The 25,684-nt window shown below is 34.5% G+C and overlaps 1 protein-coding gene across 2 annotated transcripts in view; it reads right to left on the bottom strand.

The window, feature by feature from the left end:
- The window catches only part of fz4 (frizzled 4), an 84,419-nt gene that overhangs the window by 46,032 nt on the left and 12,703 nt on the right, over positions 1-25,684 (bottom strand). Inside the window, exon 2 of one of the 2 annotated variants that reach the window (XM_075299472.1) lies at positions 4,663-5,753. In XM_075299472.1, the coding sequence (XP_075155587.1) occupies positions 4,663-5,621 (959 nt within the window). In that variant the 5' untranslated portion in view covers positions 5,622-5,753. Of the gene's footprint in view, positions 1-4,662; positions 5,758-25,684 lie in introns of both variants that reach the window. The other variant, XM_075299471.1, reaches the window with a different exon arrangement.

Consider the following 25,684-nt stretch of genomic DNA (forward strand, 5'->3'; position numbering starts at 1 on the left):
CATGAAACGGTTCGAGAAGACCGAATAATCTTCGTTGATCGAATGAATAGAATGAGAAAGACCCCATAAAGAATATATATTCTGGGTCGTGGTGAAATTCTGAGTCGATCTAAGCATGTCCGTCCGTCCGTCTGTTTTATTTCTATAGAAAACTTTGTGAAAATTTTATTTCTATAAAATTTTTTATCAAATTTTTATTTCTATAGAAAATTTTATCAAAATTTTATTTCTATAAAAAATGTCATAATTTTATTTCTATAGAAAATTTTGTCAAAATTTTATTTCTATAGAAAATGTTGTTAACATCCATAAAAAGTTTTATCAAAATTCTATTTCTATAGAAAATTCTATCAAAATTGTATTTCTATAGAAAATTTTGTCAAAATTGTATTTCTATAGAAAATTTTGTCAAAATTTTATTTCTATAGAAAATTTTGTCAAAATTTTATTTTTATAGAAAATTTTATCAACATTATATTTGTTTAGTTCGGCTTGAGGTCATATGAATAAAAAAACAGATGTTGTTGTTTTTTTGAATTGTAGTTTTATTTAATATTATCCAATATTTCGAAACATCTCCGATGTTCGTCTTCAGGGAAATTTTTTTAGAAGTGAAGAACAATGAACTTATTCGCAAACGAGTAAATCTATAAAAAATTTTGTAAACATTTTATTTCTATAGAATATTATTAACATTTTATTTCTATAGAAAATTTTGTCAAAATTTTATTTCTATAGAAAATTTTGTCAACATCGTATTTCTATAAAAAATTTAATTAAAATTTTATTTCTATAGAAAATTTTATCAAAAATTTTATTTCTATAGAAAATTTGGTCAAAATTTTATTTCTCTAGAAAATTTTATCAACATTTTATTTCTATAAAAAATTTTGTCAAAATTTTATTTCAATAGAAAATTTTGTCGACATTTTATTTCTATGGAAAATTTTGTCAAAATTTTATTTCTTTAGAAAAAGACAAAACGTTTTATTCCCTTTAAATACGAATGCCCCTTATTTTTTATACGAAAAAGTGAATTGCATTTTTAACGATTACTTACTATAATGCCCAAAAATATCATCCCAAATGTTTCTCCTAAAAACTAGAGCAAAATTTTGTTTTGCTGTTAATACCTTTTTACATAGAAATGCAGGTTTTGTCCACTTTACGTTTTACTTCATACACAAACGCCTTTCCATCAACTTACAACCAGCGTTGCCGTTTTGGTCCGATCGGACCAAAATTGGTCCAAAAAATTTCTAATTTTTAAATTTGGTCCGATGGTCGGACCAAACGGAATTTGGTCCAAAAGATTTTTAATTTTTAAATTTATGAAATAAATTTGATAAAATTTATAATTTATTTCTAGTACATATTTAAAACTTCTATCACATATTCAATAGTATATGTGCACTGAAAAAATATTGTGAGGCCAAAGATTTCATGTGCTTAAAATACGAATGCGAAGTTTGACTAGCATAGAAGACATATTTCTCTAAAATAAAGTTTTTTCCTTGTCAGTAATGCTGGTGGATTTCCTGAGAGTTTCAAAGCTTCTCTAAGTGGTTACACTGCAATGTGGAACGCCGTTCGCACTCGGCTATAAAAAGGAGGTAAGAGAGAAGTTCACCAATGTGGTATCACAATGGACTGAATAGCCTAAGTGAGCCTGATACATCGGGCTGCCACCTTACCTAACCTTGTACTAAAGTCTATACATTTTTGCAATGAAGTCGGTTTGTCCTTATTGGACATAAAATTGGGTATCCTAACATGAAAGAAAATTTCCTTTTTCCTAAAGTCAAAATGGCTTTAATATTTCTGAAAAATCTTCCAATTAATTACATCGTCTTTAATATTATTGACAGTTTAGTAAAAGATATTTGTGACGTCAATGTGTCCTCACTTCAATTTTCTGCTTCTTTGGTTGGGAATCAATATCAAAATCATTAGCGTAAAGACAACATCTTTGGAGCTGTGAATATTTTTTTTTATTGTGTGATTAGATACCATTTCAATCACAGCAAATCGAATGACAAATTCGCGTTGATGTCAACTAAAATTGACTTTAAAATTAGACATTTTCAAAAAGTCAATTTTTTTCATATCAATCCTTTCTGATTTACTTTATTTTGTTAATAAAATCACTATGTACAACAATAAAATATTTTTTAAAGCAGTTTTCTTCGAAATTGGAAATTTGGTCCGCTGGAGGGAATTTTGGTCCGATTATGGAAAAATTTTGGTCCAAAATAAAAATTCGTAGTGGCAACGCTACTTACAACTAAACAAACGTACAATACATATAAAAGTTGTTGTTATTGTTACTACGTGAGGGCAAAAAAAGATTCGAAATCCTCGATTCCTTCACTATGTTTTCGAAAACAATTTGACTCGTTGTGTTTGATCTCGAAGACTGAAGTTGTTTGATTGACCGTTTCATACAACACAAACGAGAACGAGTTATGGTTGTATTCGAATCGGTCCAAACGGGAACGACTACAAATCTCTACCTTACTTGTTGGGCTTCGAGATGTTCTCGAACACAAAAATATATGACCGATGCAATGCTCTACTATCTAGCATCGATGAAATCTGGACAATTTTAAGTAATTCTGAAAGGAATCTGGACTTGATTGTAACGTTTATATATGTAAATATGATGCGGCTTTGTCGTCCATTACGAATATTTCCTATTTATATCAACATTTTTATCTTCAATTTATATCACTTTTTCATGGGACACAATACTTATTGCTCAACTAATAGTCTTCACTTTACTGATCAACAACTGCTTGTGGATGCAGAATCTTAGGATTATTCTGTGAGTATGTATTTACCATTATTTCCCAAAAAAGAGTCGCCAAAAAAGTAGTGAAAATATTCTTTTTGGATCCGGAAGTGGTGCAAAATTTGCACAGAAGCTATGAATTTAACATGGCTTGTCATAGGGAGCCACCGTGGTGCAATGGTTAGCATGCCCGCCTTGCATACACAAGTTCGTGGGTTCGATTCCTGCTTTGACAGAACACCAAAAAGTTTTCCAGCGGTGGATTATCCCACCTCAGTAATACTGGTGACATTTCTGAGGGTTTCAAAGCTTCTCTAAGTGGTTTCACTGCAATGTGGAACGCCGTTGGGACTCGGCTATAAAAAGGAGGTCCCTTGTCATTGAGCTTAACATAGAATCGGGCAGCACTCAGTGATAAGAGAGAAGTTCACCAATGTGGTATCACAATGGACTGAATGGTCTAAGTGAGCCTGATATATCGGGCTGCCACCTAACTAGGACGTATTTCCACTATTTCAACTGCCGTTGCACCGAATTTGCACTTCTTAAGGAGTGATCAGAATTCAATGCTTTGTATGTGAATTAAAAAAATTGTGATATTTTGATAAATAAGTAATTTTTGTACTTTTTTATGATTTTTAATCAAACACTTTCAAACATTCCCGATTTTTCTAAATGGATTTAGATTTTTTGTGAGAAGTTTTAAATAATTTGTTCCATTTTATTAAATATTTCCCTGTTTTTAGCTTATTTGAAAAAAAAAATTAAAATTACCCATTAAAAATATTAAAAAGCGAGATATCTAAAATTGATTTAAGAGAACTCCGTGTGTAGTTAGCTATGAGCGAAAAATAGGAAACCCATAATTTCGGATATATTTGCGTATTTATTAAAAAAAAAAACATGAAGCACGAATTCATAAAATATGCAGGTAATGTGGTACACCATAATGTAGATTTTTTGTAAAAAAAATAAATGCCATATATGTATCGCAATTGCATACATTTTATGATTATTTAGTACTCATCAGTGATTTACATCCGAAAATTAATAAATTGAAAATATACCTTCACACAAAACGAAATGATTAAGAACAAAAACAAAAACATTTGAGCACGGGTAAATGTGAATTCTTTTAACTGGCACAAAGAAAGAGTTGCAAAAATCAAACTGATCTTTGATTTCTTCATTCTCTGACAGCCACAATCTGTTCAGCTTGGTTTAGTTATTCGTATGTTGTTAGATAGAGCAAAAAGCTACTATACCACATTACCAGCCTGTACCACATTAGCTGCACGCACCCTATTTTAACTTTACCTCATAGTGCTGAACCCATTTTTGTTTTTCAAAGCTTGCTTTGATGAAAAATAATTTAACAGACTCAAAGTACAAACTTGCCTTTCCGTTCTGCCAACTCTAAATTTATTTGCCAAAGAATTCATGATGATCTCATTACAATGTATAGGAAAGAAGGACCTATAAAAAAATATATAACACAAATTTTATAACAAAATATGTGACTAAAATTTTAGTTTTTATGTTGTTTTTGGAAATACATACATGATTTTTTTCTTTTTTGTTAATATTGTACAATGTTTAAAAAAATTTTTTTGTATAAGTTAATAAAAAGAATGTGCCACTTTTCAAAAATAATTGTGCCACTTTCTGAAAATTCCCAACGGTAACGCTGCATGCTCTATATATTGCTACGTAGTATGGATATGGCACTCACGTTCGGAAGAACCGTAAACGTGGGCGATGGGACCGTTCGAAAAACAAAACGCTGTACCTACCTACCAAAAATTTAGCAAGAGGAGGTTCAAAATAATACCAAATATGGACGTGTCACCTAAATCAAATATAATACTTACCAGGACGCTGCAGCCATTCCAAAATAATACCGCAGTAAAAATGTAGTAGCACACGTTCCATTGGAAAGTCCATCAATTAGTAACAGAGACACGTTCGGTAGTTGGGGATCATAACCGCACGAAGCTGCTGTGCGACCCGCAGCAAAACGAACTGTCCATCCAATTGCTACCATTAGATGACTCCACATGAGAGGTGATAATACTCTAGTTTGTGCATCGCTGTTTGATGTATTCGTTTCAGATAAGAGAAGACATGCAACAGCGATTAAACCAAGTCCTAATGCTGTATACGTCCACGTATTTGCCCAAATTTCTGCTTTATGTTTTTCATTTGGTCCAAACAGAATGCTTGCATGACACAATGGCGCACAGCGCCATGATCGATGTAACTTAACAAACAGTTTTGAGTTGCCGGGACACTCTAAAGTTGGGACAACGGTTACCATCGTTTGGTGTGGGGTTACTTTAATAGGTGAAAGAACTGAATAAGTATCACCAAATTGTTGCGATTCTGTTGTCTCCCCTGGCCCTTCCATGCACATAGTTTCTTGATTGTTTTCTTTTGGAAATCGATTGCAATCCAGCGCAGGAGGCCATAAATAACCAAATCCCTGTAAAACGGGATCACAGCGTGAACGTACGCTCTCGCATAGAGTTCGACATGGTCCTATTGGAACAGGTGCTTTAGGAGTACACATTGGAACATATGTAGCACATAGAAAAAGTTTTAACTGTGAACTGCACACATAATCGATGAGTGGAGCGAAAGATTGTAGAGTGTACTCTGCTTCGCTTTGTATTTCATTACCCGCAAGGTTCGGCATTGAAGTTTCATTATATCCAATATTTCGACACAGTTCAATGCGTATAGGTTCACATTGTCTGTCGAACTCGCTAATGCCAGCAACAAATTCCCCAATTGCTACACCAATTATCATTAATAAGCAAATTATCTCCATTTTTCTATAAGAATTCACAGCAATCCTTCATGTTTATGTATTACATTCCAATCAGCTCACCAATCTTTAACTTAATCCATCAAACTAGTGATTTATGAAACCAGTTCTTTGTTGTGCACATAGATAACAGAACTATCTGAAAAAAAAAACACACATATATGTTCTTATATAATAAATATTGATTTTGAGTTCAAACTAAAGAGTAGCAGCATTAAGTACATCTCTGCGATAAGTTTTTGTTACAACTTCTTGTTTGGTAATGATTTTTTCTTAATCATACGAGTATATAAAAACTAAGAATATAGAATTTGGTTTATGACCAAAACATTGGGTGACGAAGGGCACGGCAGGGACTAAAGATGGTCTGGCAATATCAGCTGAAATTGAAGACCTGGTCAACTGAAATATTGTGTTTTCAAATTTGTAAGCAATTACATTTAAATGGAATTATTTACTTTTGCAGGACGATGTCCTACATGGAAGTAGGACGTAATGAGTAGTATCTCGATTTACGAATAAAAATAAATGTTAATTTCAATGGGATCCAAGAATATTATTAAATTTCAAAACTTATAATAAGGCAAAACAAAATGTATATAAGTTAATGCACTCAAGTAACATGACCACCATGAGAAGCAAGCTACCCAAATTGTTAAATAGAGCATTGGCATTTCTAAGTAATTGTTGTACCTATTTTTCAGTGTTTCACTTAACGTAAAATAAAGAAGACCGGTAGTTTCTACCGGCAAACATTAAAAAAATAATAATAAATAATATAAAATATTAAGTTATATACCCAGTCAGAAATTCCTGATGGTTATAAATATTGAGCGCTAACGCTGAAATAACGCTTACTAAACAAATTAATTGACGGTCTTTAAAAAGTATATTTTCCACAAAATTATCGTTGAAAATACATGTTCCATCAATGTTTAATGATTTTTTATCAATAATGGCGTATTATTGTTGATATGAATTGATTTAGAATAGGATAATATTCTTTTTTCATATAAATTGTACACTTAAAAAACCCACCAGGAAGAAAAATTTTGGTTAATTCTACATGTAAAAAGTTTTAATTAAACTAAACGCTGACATCACGCCGATATCACAAACATAAGTAAATATTTTTCAATTCAAGATTTTTTTAGGACAATTACATTTTTTAACATGTTAAAGATAATTCAAGAATTAAAATAATCAAAATTGCAAGAATGCTCTTTTGGCGCATTTGGGGTAAAATGTACAAATTTTAAGAAATTCTGAAGTATTTTATTTCAAATACGAACATTAGTGTATAAGTTTTTTCCTTTTTTAGTTTATTTAGCCAACATAATGTAAAGGAACATTTCTCAAACACCAATATAAATATAACAATAAAGTATTCAACGTGCTTTTACAACGTTTTTGCGATGGTTTTTTCTAACTGGGATTCGAAACAAGTATACAAAGCTCCAGTGATCGTTTCACTCATAGTACACCACACCTAGCTGGTCCCATATGAGGCAAAAAATGTGTATATGAATGAATATTCGTTTAAGTGCATATATGTGAAAAAATTTGTTATATACGAATACAAAAATTTGATATACGATATAATCCTTCATAAAAATTACCAAAATTGGCCAAAAGGGAAGAGAGAGCTTTCGATTGGTACACGGACGAAAAAGACTGTTTGGGTGTAAAAATTATATGTTTGGAACTCAAATTTTTAAACACAATATTTTTAAGTGCAAGCATATGTTCATAAACTAGCATAACATGTTTGGGACATATATGGTAATATGTTAGAACATATTATGTTTGGGACATAAAATGTTTGTAAATATAATATGCTTGGATACAAACATATATTAATTTAGAAATAGACTACAAACATATATGTATGTAGAAAGAGAGACATAAAGTGTACATATATATAAGTGTACATATATGTACATATATGTACATATATATATATATATATATATATATATATATATATATATATATATATATATATATATATATATATATATATATATATATATATATATATATATATATATATATATATATATATATATATATATATATATATATATATATATATATATATATATATATATATATATATATATATATATATATATATATATATATATATATATATATATATATATATATATATATATATATATATATATATATATATATATATATAAAAGAGCATGAGTTTTGCTTATCATTTTCGCTTTACGGGCACAATTTTTTTTGCTTCGTCAAAACAAATCGGAACGTAGGACGAGTAAGTCAAAATATTCAAACAAAGGCAATTAAAGGGATCTTCATAAAAACTAACGAAAGGGCACTATACACTAAAAAAAAAGCATGCCCAGTTCAAAAGATTGTGTTTCTACTTTAACAATTTTGGTATTGAGCCAATGAAGCGGAGAATTCAAGTAAGGATACTTTTAAGACACAATTCTCTTTTAAATGTGGGTTTTGTGTATTTGACTCTATGAAGCAAATTTTAATTTTTCGCTTTTCCAGCTTTTTTCATATGCTATAAAAAGTCCGTTAAAAACAAGACTTCCAATAGAAATTATGTTATGTTTCAAGTAAAAACGTCTTTAAAATAAAGCCAGAATAACATTATAACATTTTTCGGTAAATTGTATAATAACATGGTGGGGAATGATCCAAAGCAACAATTGAATAAGTTTATTTTCTTTAAAATAAATTATTAAAGAAAAGTAAAAGGGTAAACATGGCCATTTTAACGCGATAATGCCAACTTTATACCGGCCTTAAGAATTAAATTAAGTACAAAATTATTCGTTAATACAAATTCATATTTATTTGTATTTCTAAATTAATGGTGCTACATGCCAGTAAACAATTGTTCACACCAAAATAAATGTATGTGCTGGTTGTAAAATTACTGTTTAGAATATAAATATAATGTGCTTTTGAATGGTTATCGTTAACCTTAGGATTTGATGGAAAAATATTTATATGTATACTCGACTTCACGTTCTTCTTTTGTAAGAGTTTTTGAATTTCTTCGAAAATTTCAAACTTGTATACAAAAACTTTTTTCGTTCCAAAATTTTTATTTTTGCAATAAAGAAATAATATATGATTTGAACTCACACATTTCGCTTATATCAAACACTGTTCTTTTCTGACTTTAAGTCTTTTATAAGACAACCTTACCAGTTTCGTAGTAAAAATTTAATATAGTAGTATGTAATGTTGAAAACCTTTTCGGGATATTCCCAACGTATCTGGAATATATGTAAAAAAAATAAAAAAAAAATGGTGTCGGTCGAAGCAGGGATCGAACCCAGGACCCTTGGCATGCAAGGCGGACGTACCAACCACTGATCCACGTCGCCAACAAATGTATGTTTAACAATGTTATGTTGTTAAACAATGTTATGTTTGCATCGGCTCGTGGGCGCCGCAAGCTATGCTATATAAATATGACTTATAACGATAATTATCTCTTTATGGCCATAACAGCTACGTAGCCCAGTGGTTAGTGTGCTGGCTTACAAACTGTGTGGTCCGCTGTTCGAATCCCCGTCCGGCAAAAGGTAAAATTTAAAAAAATTATAAAATTTAATAATTAGTTCTACAATGTTTGTATTACAGAAAAAGGTGCTAGGAACTAAAAAACTCGCGGAAGTGAGAAAAATGTGAGGGAATATACAATTAGGCAGAAAGAAATTTTTGAGCTCAAGCTTTTCTGGGAGAAAATTCGTCTAAGCATATAATATTTTTGGGTTCAAAATGTTTCCAAACATATTATATGTTCACATAATAACATATAGTTTTTTTGGAAGACAACATTATTGAATTTGGATGGAAAAATACATAATGTTTGGAACTTAGACTACCCAAACATATTATATTGTTTAGACCAATATGCTTTCAAACATATTATATATTGGAAGAAATCAAATATATAAATGTTTGGGCAATACCCCAAAATTTATATGCTTGAAGCAAAATGTGTTTGGGAGTATATGTTACAGAAGCGATTTTTTTGAGGGTGTACACACAAAATGTTTTTTTTTTTTGATTTCAATCACGAAATTCGTGGATTGAATCATTTTTATACCCACCACCATAGGATGGGGGGTATATTAACTTTGTCATTCCGTTTGTAACACATCGAAATATTGCTCTAAGACCCCATAAAGTATATATATTCTGGGTCGTGGTGAAATTCTGAGTCGATCTGAGCATGTCCGTCCGTCCGTCCGTCCGTCCGTCTGTTGAAATCACGCTAACTTCCGAATGAAACAAGCTATCGACTTGAAACTTGGCACAAGTAGTTGTTATTGATGTAGGTCGGATGGTATTGCAAATGGGCCATATCGGTCCACTTTTACGTATAGCCCCCATATAAACGGACCCCAAAATTTGGCTTGCGAGGCCTCTAAGAGAAGCAAATTTCATCCGATCCGGCTGAAATATGGTACATGGTGTTAGTATATGGTCTCTAACAACCATGCAAAAATTGGTCCACATCGGTCCATAATTATATATAGCCCCCATATAAACCGATCCCCCGATTTGGCTTGCGAGGCCCCTAAGAGAAGCAAATTTCATCCGATCCGGCTGAAATTTGGTACATGGTGTTAGTATATGGTCTCTAATAACCATGCAAAAATTGGTCCACATCGGTTCATAATTATATATAGCCCCCATATAAACCGATCCCCCGATTTTGCTTGCGAGGCCTCTAAGAGAAGCAAATTTCATCCGATCCGGCTGAAATTTGGTACATGGTGTCAGTATATGGTCTCTAAGAACCATGCAAAAATTGGTCCACATCGGTCCTTAATTATATATAGCCCCCATATAAACCGATCCCCCGATTTGGCTTGCGAGGCCTCTAAGAGAAGCAAATTTCATCCGATCCGGCTGAAATTTGGTACATGATGTTGGTATATGGTCTCGAACAACCATGCAAAAATTGGTCCACATCGGTCCATAATTATATATAGCCCCCATATAAACCGATCCCCCGATTTGGCTTGCGAGGCCTCTAAGAGAAGCAAATTTTATCCGATCCAGCTGAAATTTGGTACGTGATGTTAGTATATGGTCTCTAACAACCATGCAAAAATTGGTCCACATCGGTTCATAATTATATATAGCCCCCATATAAACCGATCACCAGATTTGACCTCCGGAACCTCTTGGAAGACCAAAATTCATCTGATTCAGTTGAAATTTGGTACGTGGTGTTAATATATGGCCTCAAACTCCCATGCAAAAATTGGTCGATATCGGTCCATAATTATATATAGGCCCCATATAAACCGATCCCCAGATTTGACCTCCAGAGCCCCTTGGAAGGGCAAAATTCTTCCCATTCGTTTGAAATTTGGTACGTGATGTTAGTATATGGTATCCAACAACCATGCAGGAATAAGAAGTTTTAAGATACCACAACCCAAGTAATTCGATTGTGGATGACAGTCTTTCGTAGAAGTTTCTACGCAATCCATGGTGGTGGGTACATAAGATTCGGCCTGGCCGAACTTGCGGCCGTATATACTTGTTTTTTAATTGAATTTAATTGAATCACTCATTGAAAATCAACACGATTCAATTCAATTATAAATTTAATTGTCTCTTGTCACGGAATCAATTAAAACAGTGATTGGTTTTTGACATAAAATTCAATCAATGTTTTAATTGAATCAATTAAAATTTTAATTAATTTCGCGACAAAAATCAATCAACTATTTAATTAATTCAATTAAATAATTAATTGAAATTGGCAATAAATAAATAAATTTAAATCAAAGAAATTATATATTGCGCCCCAAAATCTTATTTAGTTTTATTTGAAATAAAGGAAAATATACGTTTCTTATAAAACATATTCAATATTTTATTTTTGTGAATTATGCAGTAGACAAAAGAATTTAGTTCTTGTCATTTGTGTGTTTTGTTCTAACATAACTTACACATATAATTACTATTTATAATAACTAACATAAAGGTTGAAAAAATAAACTGTAGAAATCATTATCTTCCTTACTGAAGGAAATGAATTAAAATATATTATTTTGGTTACCTTTAATAAGTGTAGATTGTGCAATTCTTTACCGCATGGCCATTTGTTGTTGCACACTTTATTTTTTTCGATCCTTTTGTTTGACTTGTTATTGTAATCAAAATATTTATGCACACATTTATGGCGTTTTCTTTTCTTGTATAAAATGCGCACTTTTTTGCATTTTGCCCGTAAAAAGTACTTTTTAGGTACTTTTCTAAAAAAAACAGGCAAAAGTGCGAAAAGACTTCGAATTCTTTTGTTAAAATAGCGCCACGCATAGAGGCAAAGTGCGGGCATTTTCAGCACCGCCGACAAACGAGAGTGCTGCGATTGCCCTTTTTCCTTTTTTGAATTGTTTTCTGTCCGCTGAAAAGATAGCATTTTTTAGGTTGCTGGCAACATTTTAAAAATGCGCATTCTGTACAGACAAATTGAAGCCAAAGCACTTTTTTCGGAAAAGAAAACACCATTAGAACGCAGCATACCGAATGTCGCCAATCATGTTCTTCGATTTACGTGAAAAACAAAAACCCAACCCCTCGTTACGAGTTACTTCCACAGACTGACCTCTCCATCACGTGTTTTTGAAAAAAAATCGTACTTTACCCTCAAATCCATCTGAAGTGTGGCAAGAGAAATGGGGAATGTCTCAACTGTTAATGATGCTAAAAAACCAGCATCGTCAAACAAATACTGGCTAAGCAAGGAAAACCAGGTTACTGAAAATCAATTCGAAATACTTAGTAACCATGTCGAGACTAACGAAGAGAATATTTCTGTACAAGAATGCTCAAAGCCTCCGCCAATTTTTGTGGACAATGTAGAAAATATTCAGCCATCTGACTCAAAGCGTTCCAGATTAGTACGAAATAAGGTCTCCTCGAAACAACCAAGTAAATATTACCTCAAAAAATCATGATGCCTACAAGAAGACCGTCGAGGAACTTAAAAAAAGGATACGGAGTTCCATACATATAAACCCAAGAATGAAAGGGGGTTTAAAGCAATACTCAAAAATATTCATCCAACTGTTGATATTGAACAGTTTAAAAATGAACTATTTAAAATTGGACATGAAGTTGCTAATATTTGGAATATTAAACATAGTGTTACAAAGAAACCTCTACCAATGTTCGAAATTGTATTATCCACTAAGACAAACAATAAGGATATTTACACCATAAAGATATTAATGAGAAATATTGTTGAATTTGAGCCACCTAGTTCCAAGAAAACAATACCACAATGCTCGAACTATCAACAATACTGCCACACAAAAACATATTGCCGGAAAAACCAATATGTATAAAATGTGCAGGAAATCACCATTCTAAATCATGTCCCCGAAAAAATTGGGCTAATGAAGTGAAATGCGCTCTATGCAATGGGAATCACCCAGCGAACTATAAGGGTTGTAACATTTATAAACAACTGTATAAGAAACAATACCCCGCCTTGCGAACTATTATCGAAAGACAGGAAACGATTGATACTGAACAAAATGTAGAGCAACCTTCGACTAGTCAAAGATCCCTTACCACGAGTTCCAGAAATAATACCACATATGCAAATGCTGTTCCTACTTCTAAGATCGCACACCACTCTCAAAACCAAAATGCTGTAAAACCACCACAGACCAGCGAAAACGAATCTCGTCCCCAACATCCCAATTACCACGCCAAATTTCTTTCCATACACAAAATACCACCAACATCAAGGACATGCTCAATATCCTAAATGTCCTAATGTAGCAAATGACTAGCCTTCTTCTAAATATAACTGCCCAACTCCCTTAGTTACAAAAATGAACCCGTTTGTAGTAGAGGTGTGCACGTGAGTAATAGTTTACTCACGACTGAAAAATCATACTCACGCACACTCACGCACGATATTTTTTGGTAGGAATCACGCTCACGCACACTCACGTAAAGAAAATTTGTACTCACGCACACTCACGCAAGAAAACTTCGTGACTCACGAAAAATACCGTGACTCGCGAAAAATATCGTGACTCACGAATATTTTTATGATTAATTTACCTTACCGAAGTGTCTGAAAACATGAGCATTATTAAAATCGAGAGTGTTATTAAACTCTAAACATCCCAGGTGTCACTAGAATTGTAATTGAATTTAACTCTTAAGCGTTTTATGTTGGTGAGCAGGAATATTTTCGTTAGTGTAATTCGTTACTCACGCACACTCACGAAGATATTATTTTCGTGACTCACGCTCACGCACGACATTTTGGTTCGTTAATCACACTCACGCACACTCACGCTGTTGTCATGAGCGTGACTCACGCACGAATCACGAAAATTTTCGTGAGTCACGACAATTTCGTGTCTAGTTTGTAGTGTCATTCACATCTGCATTTGAATCCCTAGCAGCCATATTTAAATCGTTACAGTATGTGTTTAATATCCAATCAGATAATGTCGTTGCGTAATTGATCATATTGTCCTTTTATTGTTTAATAAAGTAGTAGTTATGTTTTAATATAACATTACGTGTTCATCATTATTTTATAAATGGATTCTGAGCGGTAAAAACACAACAATTGGCGACAAGGATAAAAACCGTATAATCAAGGGCATTTCAATTCTATCAAAATCAAATAACAATGGCTGACGAACAAATGAAGAAATTGCTAGAAGCAATAACATCTATGACTTCTGCATTGGCGCAACAGCAAGCAACAACCAGCACAAGCATCAACATAATTTTAGCCGTTCAACCCGAATACAGAGGCATTTCAGACATATAAAGAACGCCTGGAAATTCATTTTCAATTAAAAGGAGTTTTCGATAACAAAGACCTGTGCGCAAAGTTGTTGTTACAGTACGTGGGTAGCGACAACTACACGACATTATCAACATTAGCGGCACCAAAATCCGTATCCGATATGAAGTATGAGGAACTACACGACATTATCAACATTAGCGGCATCAAAATCCGTATCGGATATGAGGTATGAGGAACTAGAACAACAATTTTGTCCGAGGAGAAACATTCTTGTTGAGCAACATCGTTTTCTTTCTGAGGTGCAGAATGAGAACCAGACAATTGCTGACTTTGTTACTACATTGCAGAAAAGAGCATCAGAAGTCGGTTGCAAATATTTTTTCAAGAGCACAGTTCATCAGAGGTCTACGCGACAATACAATACGGGAACAGTTGCATCTATAACCGGAGGACTCTTTCCGTCAAATAGTGGAAAAAGCAAACATTTTAGAACCTGCAAAAATAAATAACAAGGTTTCAATTATAAAATAGAGCATAGAAAAGCTGATCAAATTGTACACGTCGATTGCCTATAAAGATCTCCTATTGAAAGTCCATCATTCAAGAAACATTATCTGGACAAAGAAACAGAAGCAATTCAAGATCAAACAATTAATGAAATTTCTACCTTATCTATTACAGCGGCGTCCATAGCAGATGAGACAGACCGTGATATGGAACTATCGCAGTTAAAAATGTCATTAATTAATAGAGAAGTTTCAGATCCAGAATACTCAATTCAAAATATTAGTATTGTTAAAATGAAACAATTAGCAAGAAGGTATTGTTTCTGAAAAAGGATCGATAAAGACATTGAGCATATGGTGAAGCAATGCCAGAACTGTGCGATGGTGAGAAATAATCCTCCAAAAGTTGAACAACATAATTGGGGGAGCCTACAGAAAATTTGGAGCGTGTACATATAGACTACGCTGGTTCATTTTTAAATCATATTTTTTAGTACTGGTAGCGAAATCAAAATGGCCTGAAATTCGAGTAATTAAAGAATCGCCAATTTCAGAATACACCATACGTTTATTAAATTCAATTTTTTCAGCACGTGGATTGTGAATTGTGTCTGATAACGCGTCAATATTTCAAAGCTGTACTTTTAAGCGATATTGCAGTGAAAATGGAATCATTCAAAAATTTATAGCTCCAGGTCACCCGGCAACGAATGGATTAGCCGAGAGATATGTTCAAAATTTAAAAGCAAAACTAATGGCAGTGAAAGAAGAAAACTACAAATAAAAGTATAAGAAATCCTGATGAAATACCGTGCAACCCCGTTATCATGTGGAGAAACTCCAGCAAAATTGTATTTAGGACGAGACATTCGAATCAAAATGAAGTATCAAGCTAATGACCAACGTTTCAAATCTGTTATTCCTCAAATTAGCGTGGTAGAAATAGTACACGTGAGATGGTACGGCCAAAATAAATTTGGTTAGGTGCATAAAAAATTTGCTAATTGCCACTATCAAGTAAAGTTAGACAACGGTTACGTTATTAAACGCCACATCAATCAACTACATAAAACTTCAGTGCAAAATTCTTTTGAAAATACTTCTAACACACACAGCTCACAACATAAGCAAATATCGGAATATCAGTAGAATATCTAATCAAGCTTATCCAAGAGGCATCATGGAATGCAACTCCTCAAATAGTTTGCAAGCTTACAGAGAAACGAAAAGCAAACAAAGAATGGCAAAGAACGAAAACTCCCGAAGATAAGAAAATACTAAATAAAGCAACGAGAGAGCTTCGAAACCTCTTAAAAAATATTCAAAATGAAAAATTTTAAAGAGATATGCAGAACTTAGGGCCAAATAAGTCTACTGACTATTCTCTTTGGAAAGTAACAAAATCGTTACAAACATACCCTAAACTAAACAACCCTATTAGGAAACCAAATAACTCTTGGACAAGAAACAATTTGCAAACTAATTGAGTGGGGTTTTTACCTCAAATACAACCGACACTGTACCTGGAAATATTCATGAATTCAGAAATGAACCACATCAGCTCGAGCTACCCATAAAAAGTTCACAAAAACTGAAGTTAACAAGGCCATCAGTAATCTCAAAACAAATAAAGCACCTGGCTATGACCTAATCACACCAAAAGTGTTAAAAGAACTTCCTAAAGAAGCAATAAACCATCAGTTTGGATTTAGAAAGAAACATGGTACAATTGAGCAAATTCACATACTAGTTGAGACAATTAACAATGGATTCGAGTCTAAAAAGTTCTGTACAGATGCTTTCCTCGATACATCCCAAGCATTTGATAAAGTCTGACGTGAAGGTCTTCTTTACAAGATCAGGAAATGCTACCAATAAATTACTATATGTTTATATCATCCTACATTACAAATCGGCACTTTTATGTTCAAGAAGCTGGCGAAATGAGTCCCATTAAAGATATTCGAGCCGGCGTACCTCAAGGCAGTGTACTCGGTCCCCAACTCTATATTTTATTCACATCGGACCTCCCGAAACCCTCGAAAGCTAATATTGGAACATTTTGTGATGATACAGCGATACTGGCTGTGCACAAAAATGGAAGCAACAGGACAGGACTACATTATCCATATGGCTCAGCAAATGGCGTATAAAAGCAAATGAATCTAAATCAACTCAGTAACATTTACTTTAAAACAAAAATATGCCCACCTGTATACCTTAACCAAATACAGATACCTCAACGAAATGGCGCTCTGTATTTAGGAATATACTTGGAACAAAGACTGAAATGGAAAAAAACATTTAGAGACTAAAAGAAAGGCTCTTGATATCAAATTCAATAAAAGGAAATACGTAATTGGTTACCGATCTAAGCTTTTGTTGGAAAATAAGATTCTTATCTACAACTGCATAATAAAACCTGTATGGGCTTACGGCATTCAATTATGGGGAACCGCTCCAAATACAAATATAAAAGTGCTACAACAGTTTCAATTAAGGCCTTCATGAAGAAATGAATATAAAGACAGTAAAAGAAGAAATTGTATTTCAACTTTTATCCTACAAAATAAGAATTGAAAACTACCGCTTGCTTCAAACTTAATGTCAAGTATAGAAACATTTAAAAGACTTAAAAGGAAAGACCCGCAGGATTTACTAGTTTATGTAATTATATAACATATGTGTGCATATACATATATATGTATTTATACATAGGTATATGTGTGTAGATGCATACATAAATTTAAAATTGAAATTTAATCTTTAATATGGGTTGACCACTGGGTCGACACCATTGAAGTACAAAAACCACAAATAACATCAAATATCAATGTAAGATAGGTGGCATTAATAAAGAAGTACATAAAAAAATGTTGAAAAAATACACATTTTCTTTTTCTCTTTTTGCTCTTTCTCTCCATCGCTCAAAACTAATCAATTTAAATCACAAAGGTGATTGAATCAATCATATGTTTAGTTGGCAACGGAAAATTTTTCAATCACGTTTGTAATTGAAAATTATTTCCGAATTGATTAAATCAATTAATACTTTAATTGGAAACGTAAGAAACATCTATCCTTTTTTAATTGAATTTTATTCGGATTTGATTAAATAAATTATTGAATCCGTTTCCAAATTCAAATGTTTAATTGAAAAATTTTCGGTGATAATTTTTTGTATGTAGGACTTTATTCCATACGCGTGGTGCCTGCTTCAATCCATAAATATTACTTTTCATTTGCAAACATAGTTAGATCCAATTTTTGATAGCCTGTCAGCTGCTTCGTAAATTTTATGCTTTTAAATCCCGTTGAGAAAAGCAGATTTCACTCACCGTTTTATCATTCTTCATAGCCATAACTGCATTAATACTTCAATGGCAAAAAAATCTATGCCGCAATTTTCCATCTTGCATCCAGCAACCATAATTTTATTGACTTTAGGTTGACGAAAACGGAACAAACCATCCTTGTTATCAGTATATGCAATTTCTTTACCATATTTATATTGAATGCTGCATCCTGGCGTATCAAACATTACTTTGTTTCCGTTCTTTAAAATTTTGCACACTAGGAGCAGATTTCCATGAAGCGTTGAAACCGTGACGGATGTGTTGAAATTAATAAAATCTGCAATTTGTGTACCAATATGGCAAGTTGCTAAGGACTCCTAAACCCAATCAAAAGAATTGCTTTTAAAGCTGAAAAAGAGTTTCCTTTTTCATTTTCGCACATTTTGGACTCATGCGCTTGACCTGTTCTGATTTGACTTCATTTTCCAATAGTTCTTCATTATATGACTTTTTTTATTGCATGATAACATTCATTATGTTTGCGATTACTCTTCGCTGGTGCAGACTTCAAAGCTTTCGTCTTTCAACATTTTTCGATACTCTTCCACCAGACAATTTCGATGTCACTTTCAATGTCAATTCTTCCATTTTTCTTGCTTCCAAAGCTGTTACCAATATGTCGAAGGACGATGGAAACTGCTCAACAACATGGCAACTAACCATCTCTAATAAAATGTTTCATCCAATGCCTGAAGCTTTTCAAATAGCATTTTCATTTCCATTATTTGTTCTGAAATGTACCTTTTTCGAAAAACGCAATCCATAAATTTTTCGCATTAAGCGGACACTGGAATCCAATGTATATTTTTCGTGGTTACCTTTTAGTATTTCCCAGGCTTCCATCGCTGCTTTCTTTATGTTGCGATACACTATGGATCTACTTGCCTATTATGTACTTGACACCTTTGATTATAGTAGGCTATTTCAGTTTCATTCTAGTAGGCTATGAAATGTACATTTTTTATGTATTCAGTTTGAGTTCATAAATTTTCAAGAATTGTTCATAATCGTTTTGATATAATGAAATATCCCGTGTTCTATATAGAAGCACAACATAAAAGTGGCGACGAGGATTTAATGGCTACGTCCTTATCATTACAACAAGTTCTATGGCAATTTCTATGCAAGCACAACAATCCCACATTCAAACGTTTTTGCAGCGCGATATTTCCATTACTGCAGCGCCACAATCACAAAACGGATCATTCATTTCATCTGGAAATTACGCGAAAGAGCATCTGATGGAAATTTTAGCCAAACAAATAAGTGATTTTATGTATGACCAGGAAGAAAATCCAACATTTGGGAGTTGTTATTTTCGATACGGACATTTTTGTAAATGAAGGTAATATGTTGTCAGATGAAGATAGAACAAGGCTTCTTCACAGAAAATTACCGCAACACATATATCAAAAATACGGAGATGTCATTCTCCCATCCAAACCATTACAAATTTCTTTCAATAATACAATCGAAAAATTAACAGCATTGTTTGGGCAAAAGGAATCTCTATTTAACCGCAGATATAAATGCTTCCAGTCAGTGAAATCTGATTCCGAACACTACATAGCTTACATGGCGAAAGTCAATCGTGTTTGCGAAAAATTTCAATTGGAAAATTTTACCAAGGACAATCTCAAATGTCTTATTTTTGTTAGTGGACTCCAAGCACCGAAGGATGCAGGATGCCAAAAGGATGTTCAGAAGGATGCAGGAAGTATGTTCAGAAATGAGATATTGAGAATATTGGACGAAGAAAAATGAAATCAACCTGTGACATTGGACAATATTAGCAGAGAAATTTATCGAACATTGCAACGTCAGCAAGATACCAAAATGATTGGCAACATTCAGGCAGTTACACAAACCATTCATACAACACATACCAAGCCTCTCAAGGGTGAAAGTAGAACACAGAAAGTAGAAAGTAGGTCAGAAAGTAGAACACAAATTACCATCCACTCCATGTTGGTTTTGTGGTTCTATGCATTTTCAAAAGTTTGTCAATATAAAAATTACTATTGCAAGCAGTGCAATCGAGTCGGACATAAGGAAGGTTACTGCAATGTGAAAAGCAAGAGTTCAAAGTATAGTGGTAAGACAAGTTTCAGGAATTCACCAAAAACAAGTTCGGTAAATACCAAGACCATCAACAATTCAGAATTTTCATCACGCCGTAAGTATGTGAATATGCTAATAAACGACTACAAAGCTGAACTACAGCTAGACACAGCTTCAGATATTTCAATAATTTCACGGAAACTTTGGTCGGAAATTGGAAGTCCACTGCTGACTTCTACCAAACGATGTCCCAGAGATGCTAATAAAAATTGGATAGAATTAATTGGAGAGTTCAACGCCGATATATGTTAAAATTTCACAATGAAATGTCAAATTTAAAGATATTTTTCACAACAGTAGAAAATCTGAATATAGCTGGTTCATATTTCTTTGAAGAATTTGTTTTGTGGGACATTCCTATTAACACCATTTGTGCAAAAGTGGAGCAGGATCCTAACGAGACACAAATAGAAAATTTTAAAAATGATTTCCCTTCGGCATTTCGTAAGGAGTTAGGTCATTTACCTTTAAAACCAAATGCTGTGCCAAAATTTTGTACAAAACGACCAGTTCAATATTCTGTAATATCTCTAGTGGATTCTGAGCTAAACCGACTAGAAGAAGCAGGGGTAAGTTCACCAATTAACTACTCAGAATGGGCAGCACCAGTTATAGTGAGAAGATCCAATAACAGAATCAGAATATGCGCAGATTATTCTACCGGTCTTAATGACAACGTTGAACCACACTTTCACCCACTTCCTTTACCAGAAGACATTTTCATTAATTGAAATAATTGCAAGTTTTTCACACGACTCGACTTCAATGATGCATACATGGAATTCGAGGTAGACGATGAGACAAAATTTATGTTAACAATTGATACCCATCGTTGACTATACAATTTCAATAGACTAGTCCCTGGTATTAAGTCAGCACCTGGAGCTTTTCAACAAGCTATCGAAAGGATTATAAATGGCATTCCCGAAGCGACAGCTTATCTTGACGATGTTATAGTAGCTAGTGGTTCAAAAGAAGATCATATCAAATCCATTCGTTGTGTTTTGAAAAGGTTTTCCGAATAAAACATAACTTTAAATTGGAATAAACGATAATTTTTTCAATCAACCATAAGTATTTGGATTCTCCTAATAAAATTTCAGCAATTTTGAACATGCCAACACCTTAAAATGTAAATGAACTACGGTCTTTCCTGGGTTAAATAAATTTTTATTGTAAGTTGGATAAAAAAAGAACTATCAGAGCCCCTCTGGATGACCTACTTCAAGCAAATAAAAAATGGTATTGATCAAAAGAGTGTGAAAAATCGTTCAAGAGATTCAAAGAAATTTTGAGTTCCGACTTACATATTGTTATTAGAGCTCGACCGAAGCATCGGCTTCGGCATTCGGCCAAAAATCGATAATCGGACTTCATCGTCAAGAGGCCGATTAACCGAAGCCGACGCTTTTTAATAATTTTTTTCATATTGAATTGTACAAGTGATGAATTGGTTCAGTAAAAAAATTATAAAAAATCTTTCTTGTCATTATAATATCAAACTACTGGACTGAACTACCGTTTATTGTTGTATTTATGCATTTGTTAAAAAAAAATATTCTAATATTGATTTAAAACACACCAAATTTCTTTAGTTACCAATTTGATGAAAATAATCGGCTTCGACCGATTATTGCTTTTTTTTGCCGAACATCGGCTACGGCCAAAAAAAACCGCTTCGATCGAGCTCTATTGTTCATTATGACCCTACATTACCAATCGTAGTATCTGCTGATGAGTCATTACAAGGACTAGATGCTCAAATTTCACATATCATGCCAGATGGAAGTGAACGCCGGGTGGCTCATGCTACTCGATATCTAATAACTGCGGAGAAAAATTATAGTCAGATAGAGAAGGAGGCATTGTCACTAGTGTTTGCTGATACAAAATTTCATAGGATGATTTATGGAAGAAAATTGTTACTTCGCACCGATCACAAGCCTTTATTGTCAATTTTCGGTTCCAAAAAGGAAATTCCAGTGTATTCTGCAAGCAGATTACAACGATTGTCACTCACAATGATGATATATGATTTCGATATCGAATTCGTAAAAACAACCGATTTCGGAAATGTGATCATATTGTCGCGGCTATTACCAACTAAAGATGTGCAAAAAATCAATCAATGTAAAATCAATTGTACATGATAACATTAATTTGCTTCCCATAACTCATCACATGATTCGGTCAGCAACGTTGAAGGATGAATTATTGCAGCAAGTCCAAAATCATGTTCAGACATCATGGCCTAAGAAATCGAAAGATCTCAAAAACAACGATTTACTACCATATTTTAGTAGGAAATCTTCTCTATCAGTAGTAGATGGATGTTTCCTTAGCGGAGAACGATTGGTAATTCCATCAGTATACAGGAATGATATTTTAAAAACTTTACACAAAGGACATCAAGGTCAAGAGCGAATGACAGCAATTGCTAGAACCACAGTTTACTGGCCAAATATTGATACAAATATAACAGACTTTGTACGTCAATGTAACAGTTGTCAATCTAATGCAAAATCCCTAGTTAAATCCGTCTTATATTCATGGCCTAATTCAACAAAACCAATGCAACGTATACACATATATATAGCTGGTCCAATAAGGTCGCATTATTACTTGATAATAGTTGATTCTTATTCAAAGTGACCTGATGCATATCAATGTTCCACTATAACTACAAAGAAAATTGTTGGCATTATGCTTGATTTTTGTAACAGATTTGGTTATCCTGAATTCATGTTGTTGTTGTAACAGTTTATTGTGGTTTCATCCATTTTTATGTTATACGCTCTGGTACTTCAGGTTGTGGCCAGATCGAGGAACTCTGCGACTAAGGTGGGATGCGTCCAGAGTGATCTGGTGGTAAGTCGGGTTGGTTTAGCAGGACAAGAGAAAAGATGACGCGTGTCTTGTGGCCCTTGGTTGCAAATTGGACATACGTCAACTACGCTGCTATCAATAACTGATAAGTAGGAATTGAGGCGGCTGCACTTGCCTGATCTTAATTGGGCTAGAACTACACTAGTCCGCCGTGGGAGGTCTCTTTCCTCCGGTGCTATAGGCGGTGGACCGACTCCGAGAACAGGATTAACCTTGTAGCTTCTCACCGCTTCAACTACAGTATCCTCATGAATCCTGTCCAAACCTGCCTGGTACGCTGCTTGATGTAGAGGCTCTCTTTTGAATCGCTGGATCTCGCGCTCTAGATGATGTATATCAACCCTTACGTTCCTGAGTGGTGGTTGTGTATCCATGAGATGGTGGTTTGGATGATTACTGCGATAACAACCCTGGAGATACTGCTTTGACAACATGTAATTGTGTCTTCGCACAGGGATGATCTTTGTCTCCACTTAAAGGTGATCCAGGGGTGTGCAGCGGAGACACCCAGACGCAGTTCTAAGGGCAGCGTTCTGGCAGCTCTGTATGTTATTCCACTGCGTGTCACTGGTCTGTGGTGTCCACACTGGAGGTGCATAGTTTACCACTGACCGGCCAATTGCCTTATAAGTATTTAACAAGGTTTCTATGTCCGCACCCCAAGTACTGCCGGCGAGTGACTTGAGGACCTTGTTTCTACCGCGTGGCTTATTACATATTGCTGTGGCATGGACAGATGACCTGAAAAGGCTGTCGAAAGTTATCCCAAGTATATTGGGGTAGTTTATAGTCGGAATTATTTCGCCATCGACTCTAACATTCAACTACCTACGCACTTCCGCAGTCCATGTAGTAAACAGTGTGGCTGAGGATTTGGTGGCAGATATCCTCAGATTTCTAGCAGTGAAATAACCGGTAAGATCAGCAATGTAGACGTTTAAACGTTCGACCCTGAAGTCATAGTTTCAGACAATGGAACACAATTTACAAGTTCTGAATTTTCCAATTTTTTCAACAACGTGGCATTCAACATATCCGTACCGCTTCTTATCATCCACAGAGTAGTGGCCAAGCAGATGATTCAACCGTCGAACTGAACGGACGTGTTTTCTAATAGCGGAGTATTTCATCGTAATAAGTACTTATTACGAATTTCACGTGTGGTGGAAATAATAAACCACCATGCAGCGAAATTCAAAGTCATCCACTGGGTTGCTAACTTCAGGGCCCAGTGGACGGGTAACGACTGAAGTTATAAATTTGGGCAGCGACCAAGAGTCAGGCCCAATTAGTCGACCTGTAGACGGGTCGACTGGCGGTGACACTTTGGCAAGTCGAACCTTTTCTAAGGTGACGACATCAAAAGGAGGCAATCCCTCTCGAAAGAGATTCAAGGAACGAAGAAATGCTTTGTTTATCCTAAAGAAATTAGGATCAGTCGACCCAAGCACGTTGTCGGCTAAGCAAAGCGATTCCTTAAAATGGGCTCAAGGAATTCTTGAAGCTGGAAAAAGGGAACGATCACCGGATGAGCTACCATCCTCTAAACGGGATCAAAGATCGTTTGCCTCAGTTGCAAAAGACTTGTGATGGCTATTATTAATAAAGGAGCATTGGACGGTATGATTCCAAGGCAAAAATGGGGGGAAATTGAGAACGCGATGTCTGGTGTCTACTCAGAGGTGCGAAAAAAGTTTCCCGGACCAAGTCCTCGACGGCAAGATGCTGGATGGTATCAAGGACGATATAAGTTAATAGCTTTTGCAGACCAGCGGTCTATGGATTGCTTTAAAGCTGCATTGATGCTAATTGGTGAAGTTTGGGAAGGTGCCGCTTTGGAGTTAGTCGATAAAAAAGACATACCGGCTAAACCTAGAGCACATGCATGGATACCGGCAAACCCTCCTGATCCTGAGTCAATACTAGAGAGACTAAAAGAATGTAACCCAGATCTTCCAACCGCCGATTGGAAGGTTGGTCGTTTGGATGAGGTGGATGGACCAAGACGACATGCGGTGTTTATATTAAACATAGGAGTCGCTGCCACATCTAGCCCAGACCCAAGGACGCGTAAGTTATGGCTTTCATGATATCCATATGAAGGTATACAAAAGCGATCAGCCAAAGGATACCGAAACGGACAAGCCGGTAGAGTCAGCAGTGAAAAAATCTCCTAGCGAAGCCGAAGGAGACATAAAACCTACAGACTATGGCGAAAATCATATGCGGGAAGTTTCTACAGGCTCAAGCCTCACCAAAGCTGAACCGCGGATTGTTGCGAGAGTCACCGAGATCTGTGAAGAGGAAGCCCTTGATGACTCAATTGAAGCGGCTGATGTGACGGTGGTTGAAAATTTGGATGGTTCTACGGTTCCTCCAGATAAA

The sequence above is a fragment of the Haematobia irritans genome, chromosome 3 (genome assembly GCF_050003625.1).
Source record: "Haematobia irritans isolate KBUSLIRL chromosome 3, ASM5000362v1, whole genome shotgun sequence".
Taxonomy (NCBI): domain Eukaryota; kingdom Metazoa; phylum Arthropoda; class Insecta; order Diptera; family Muscidae; genus Haematobia; species Haematobia irritans.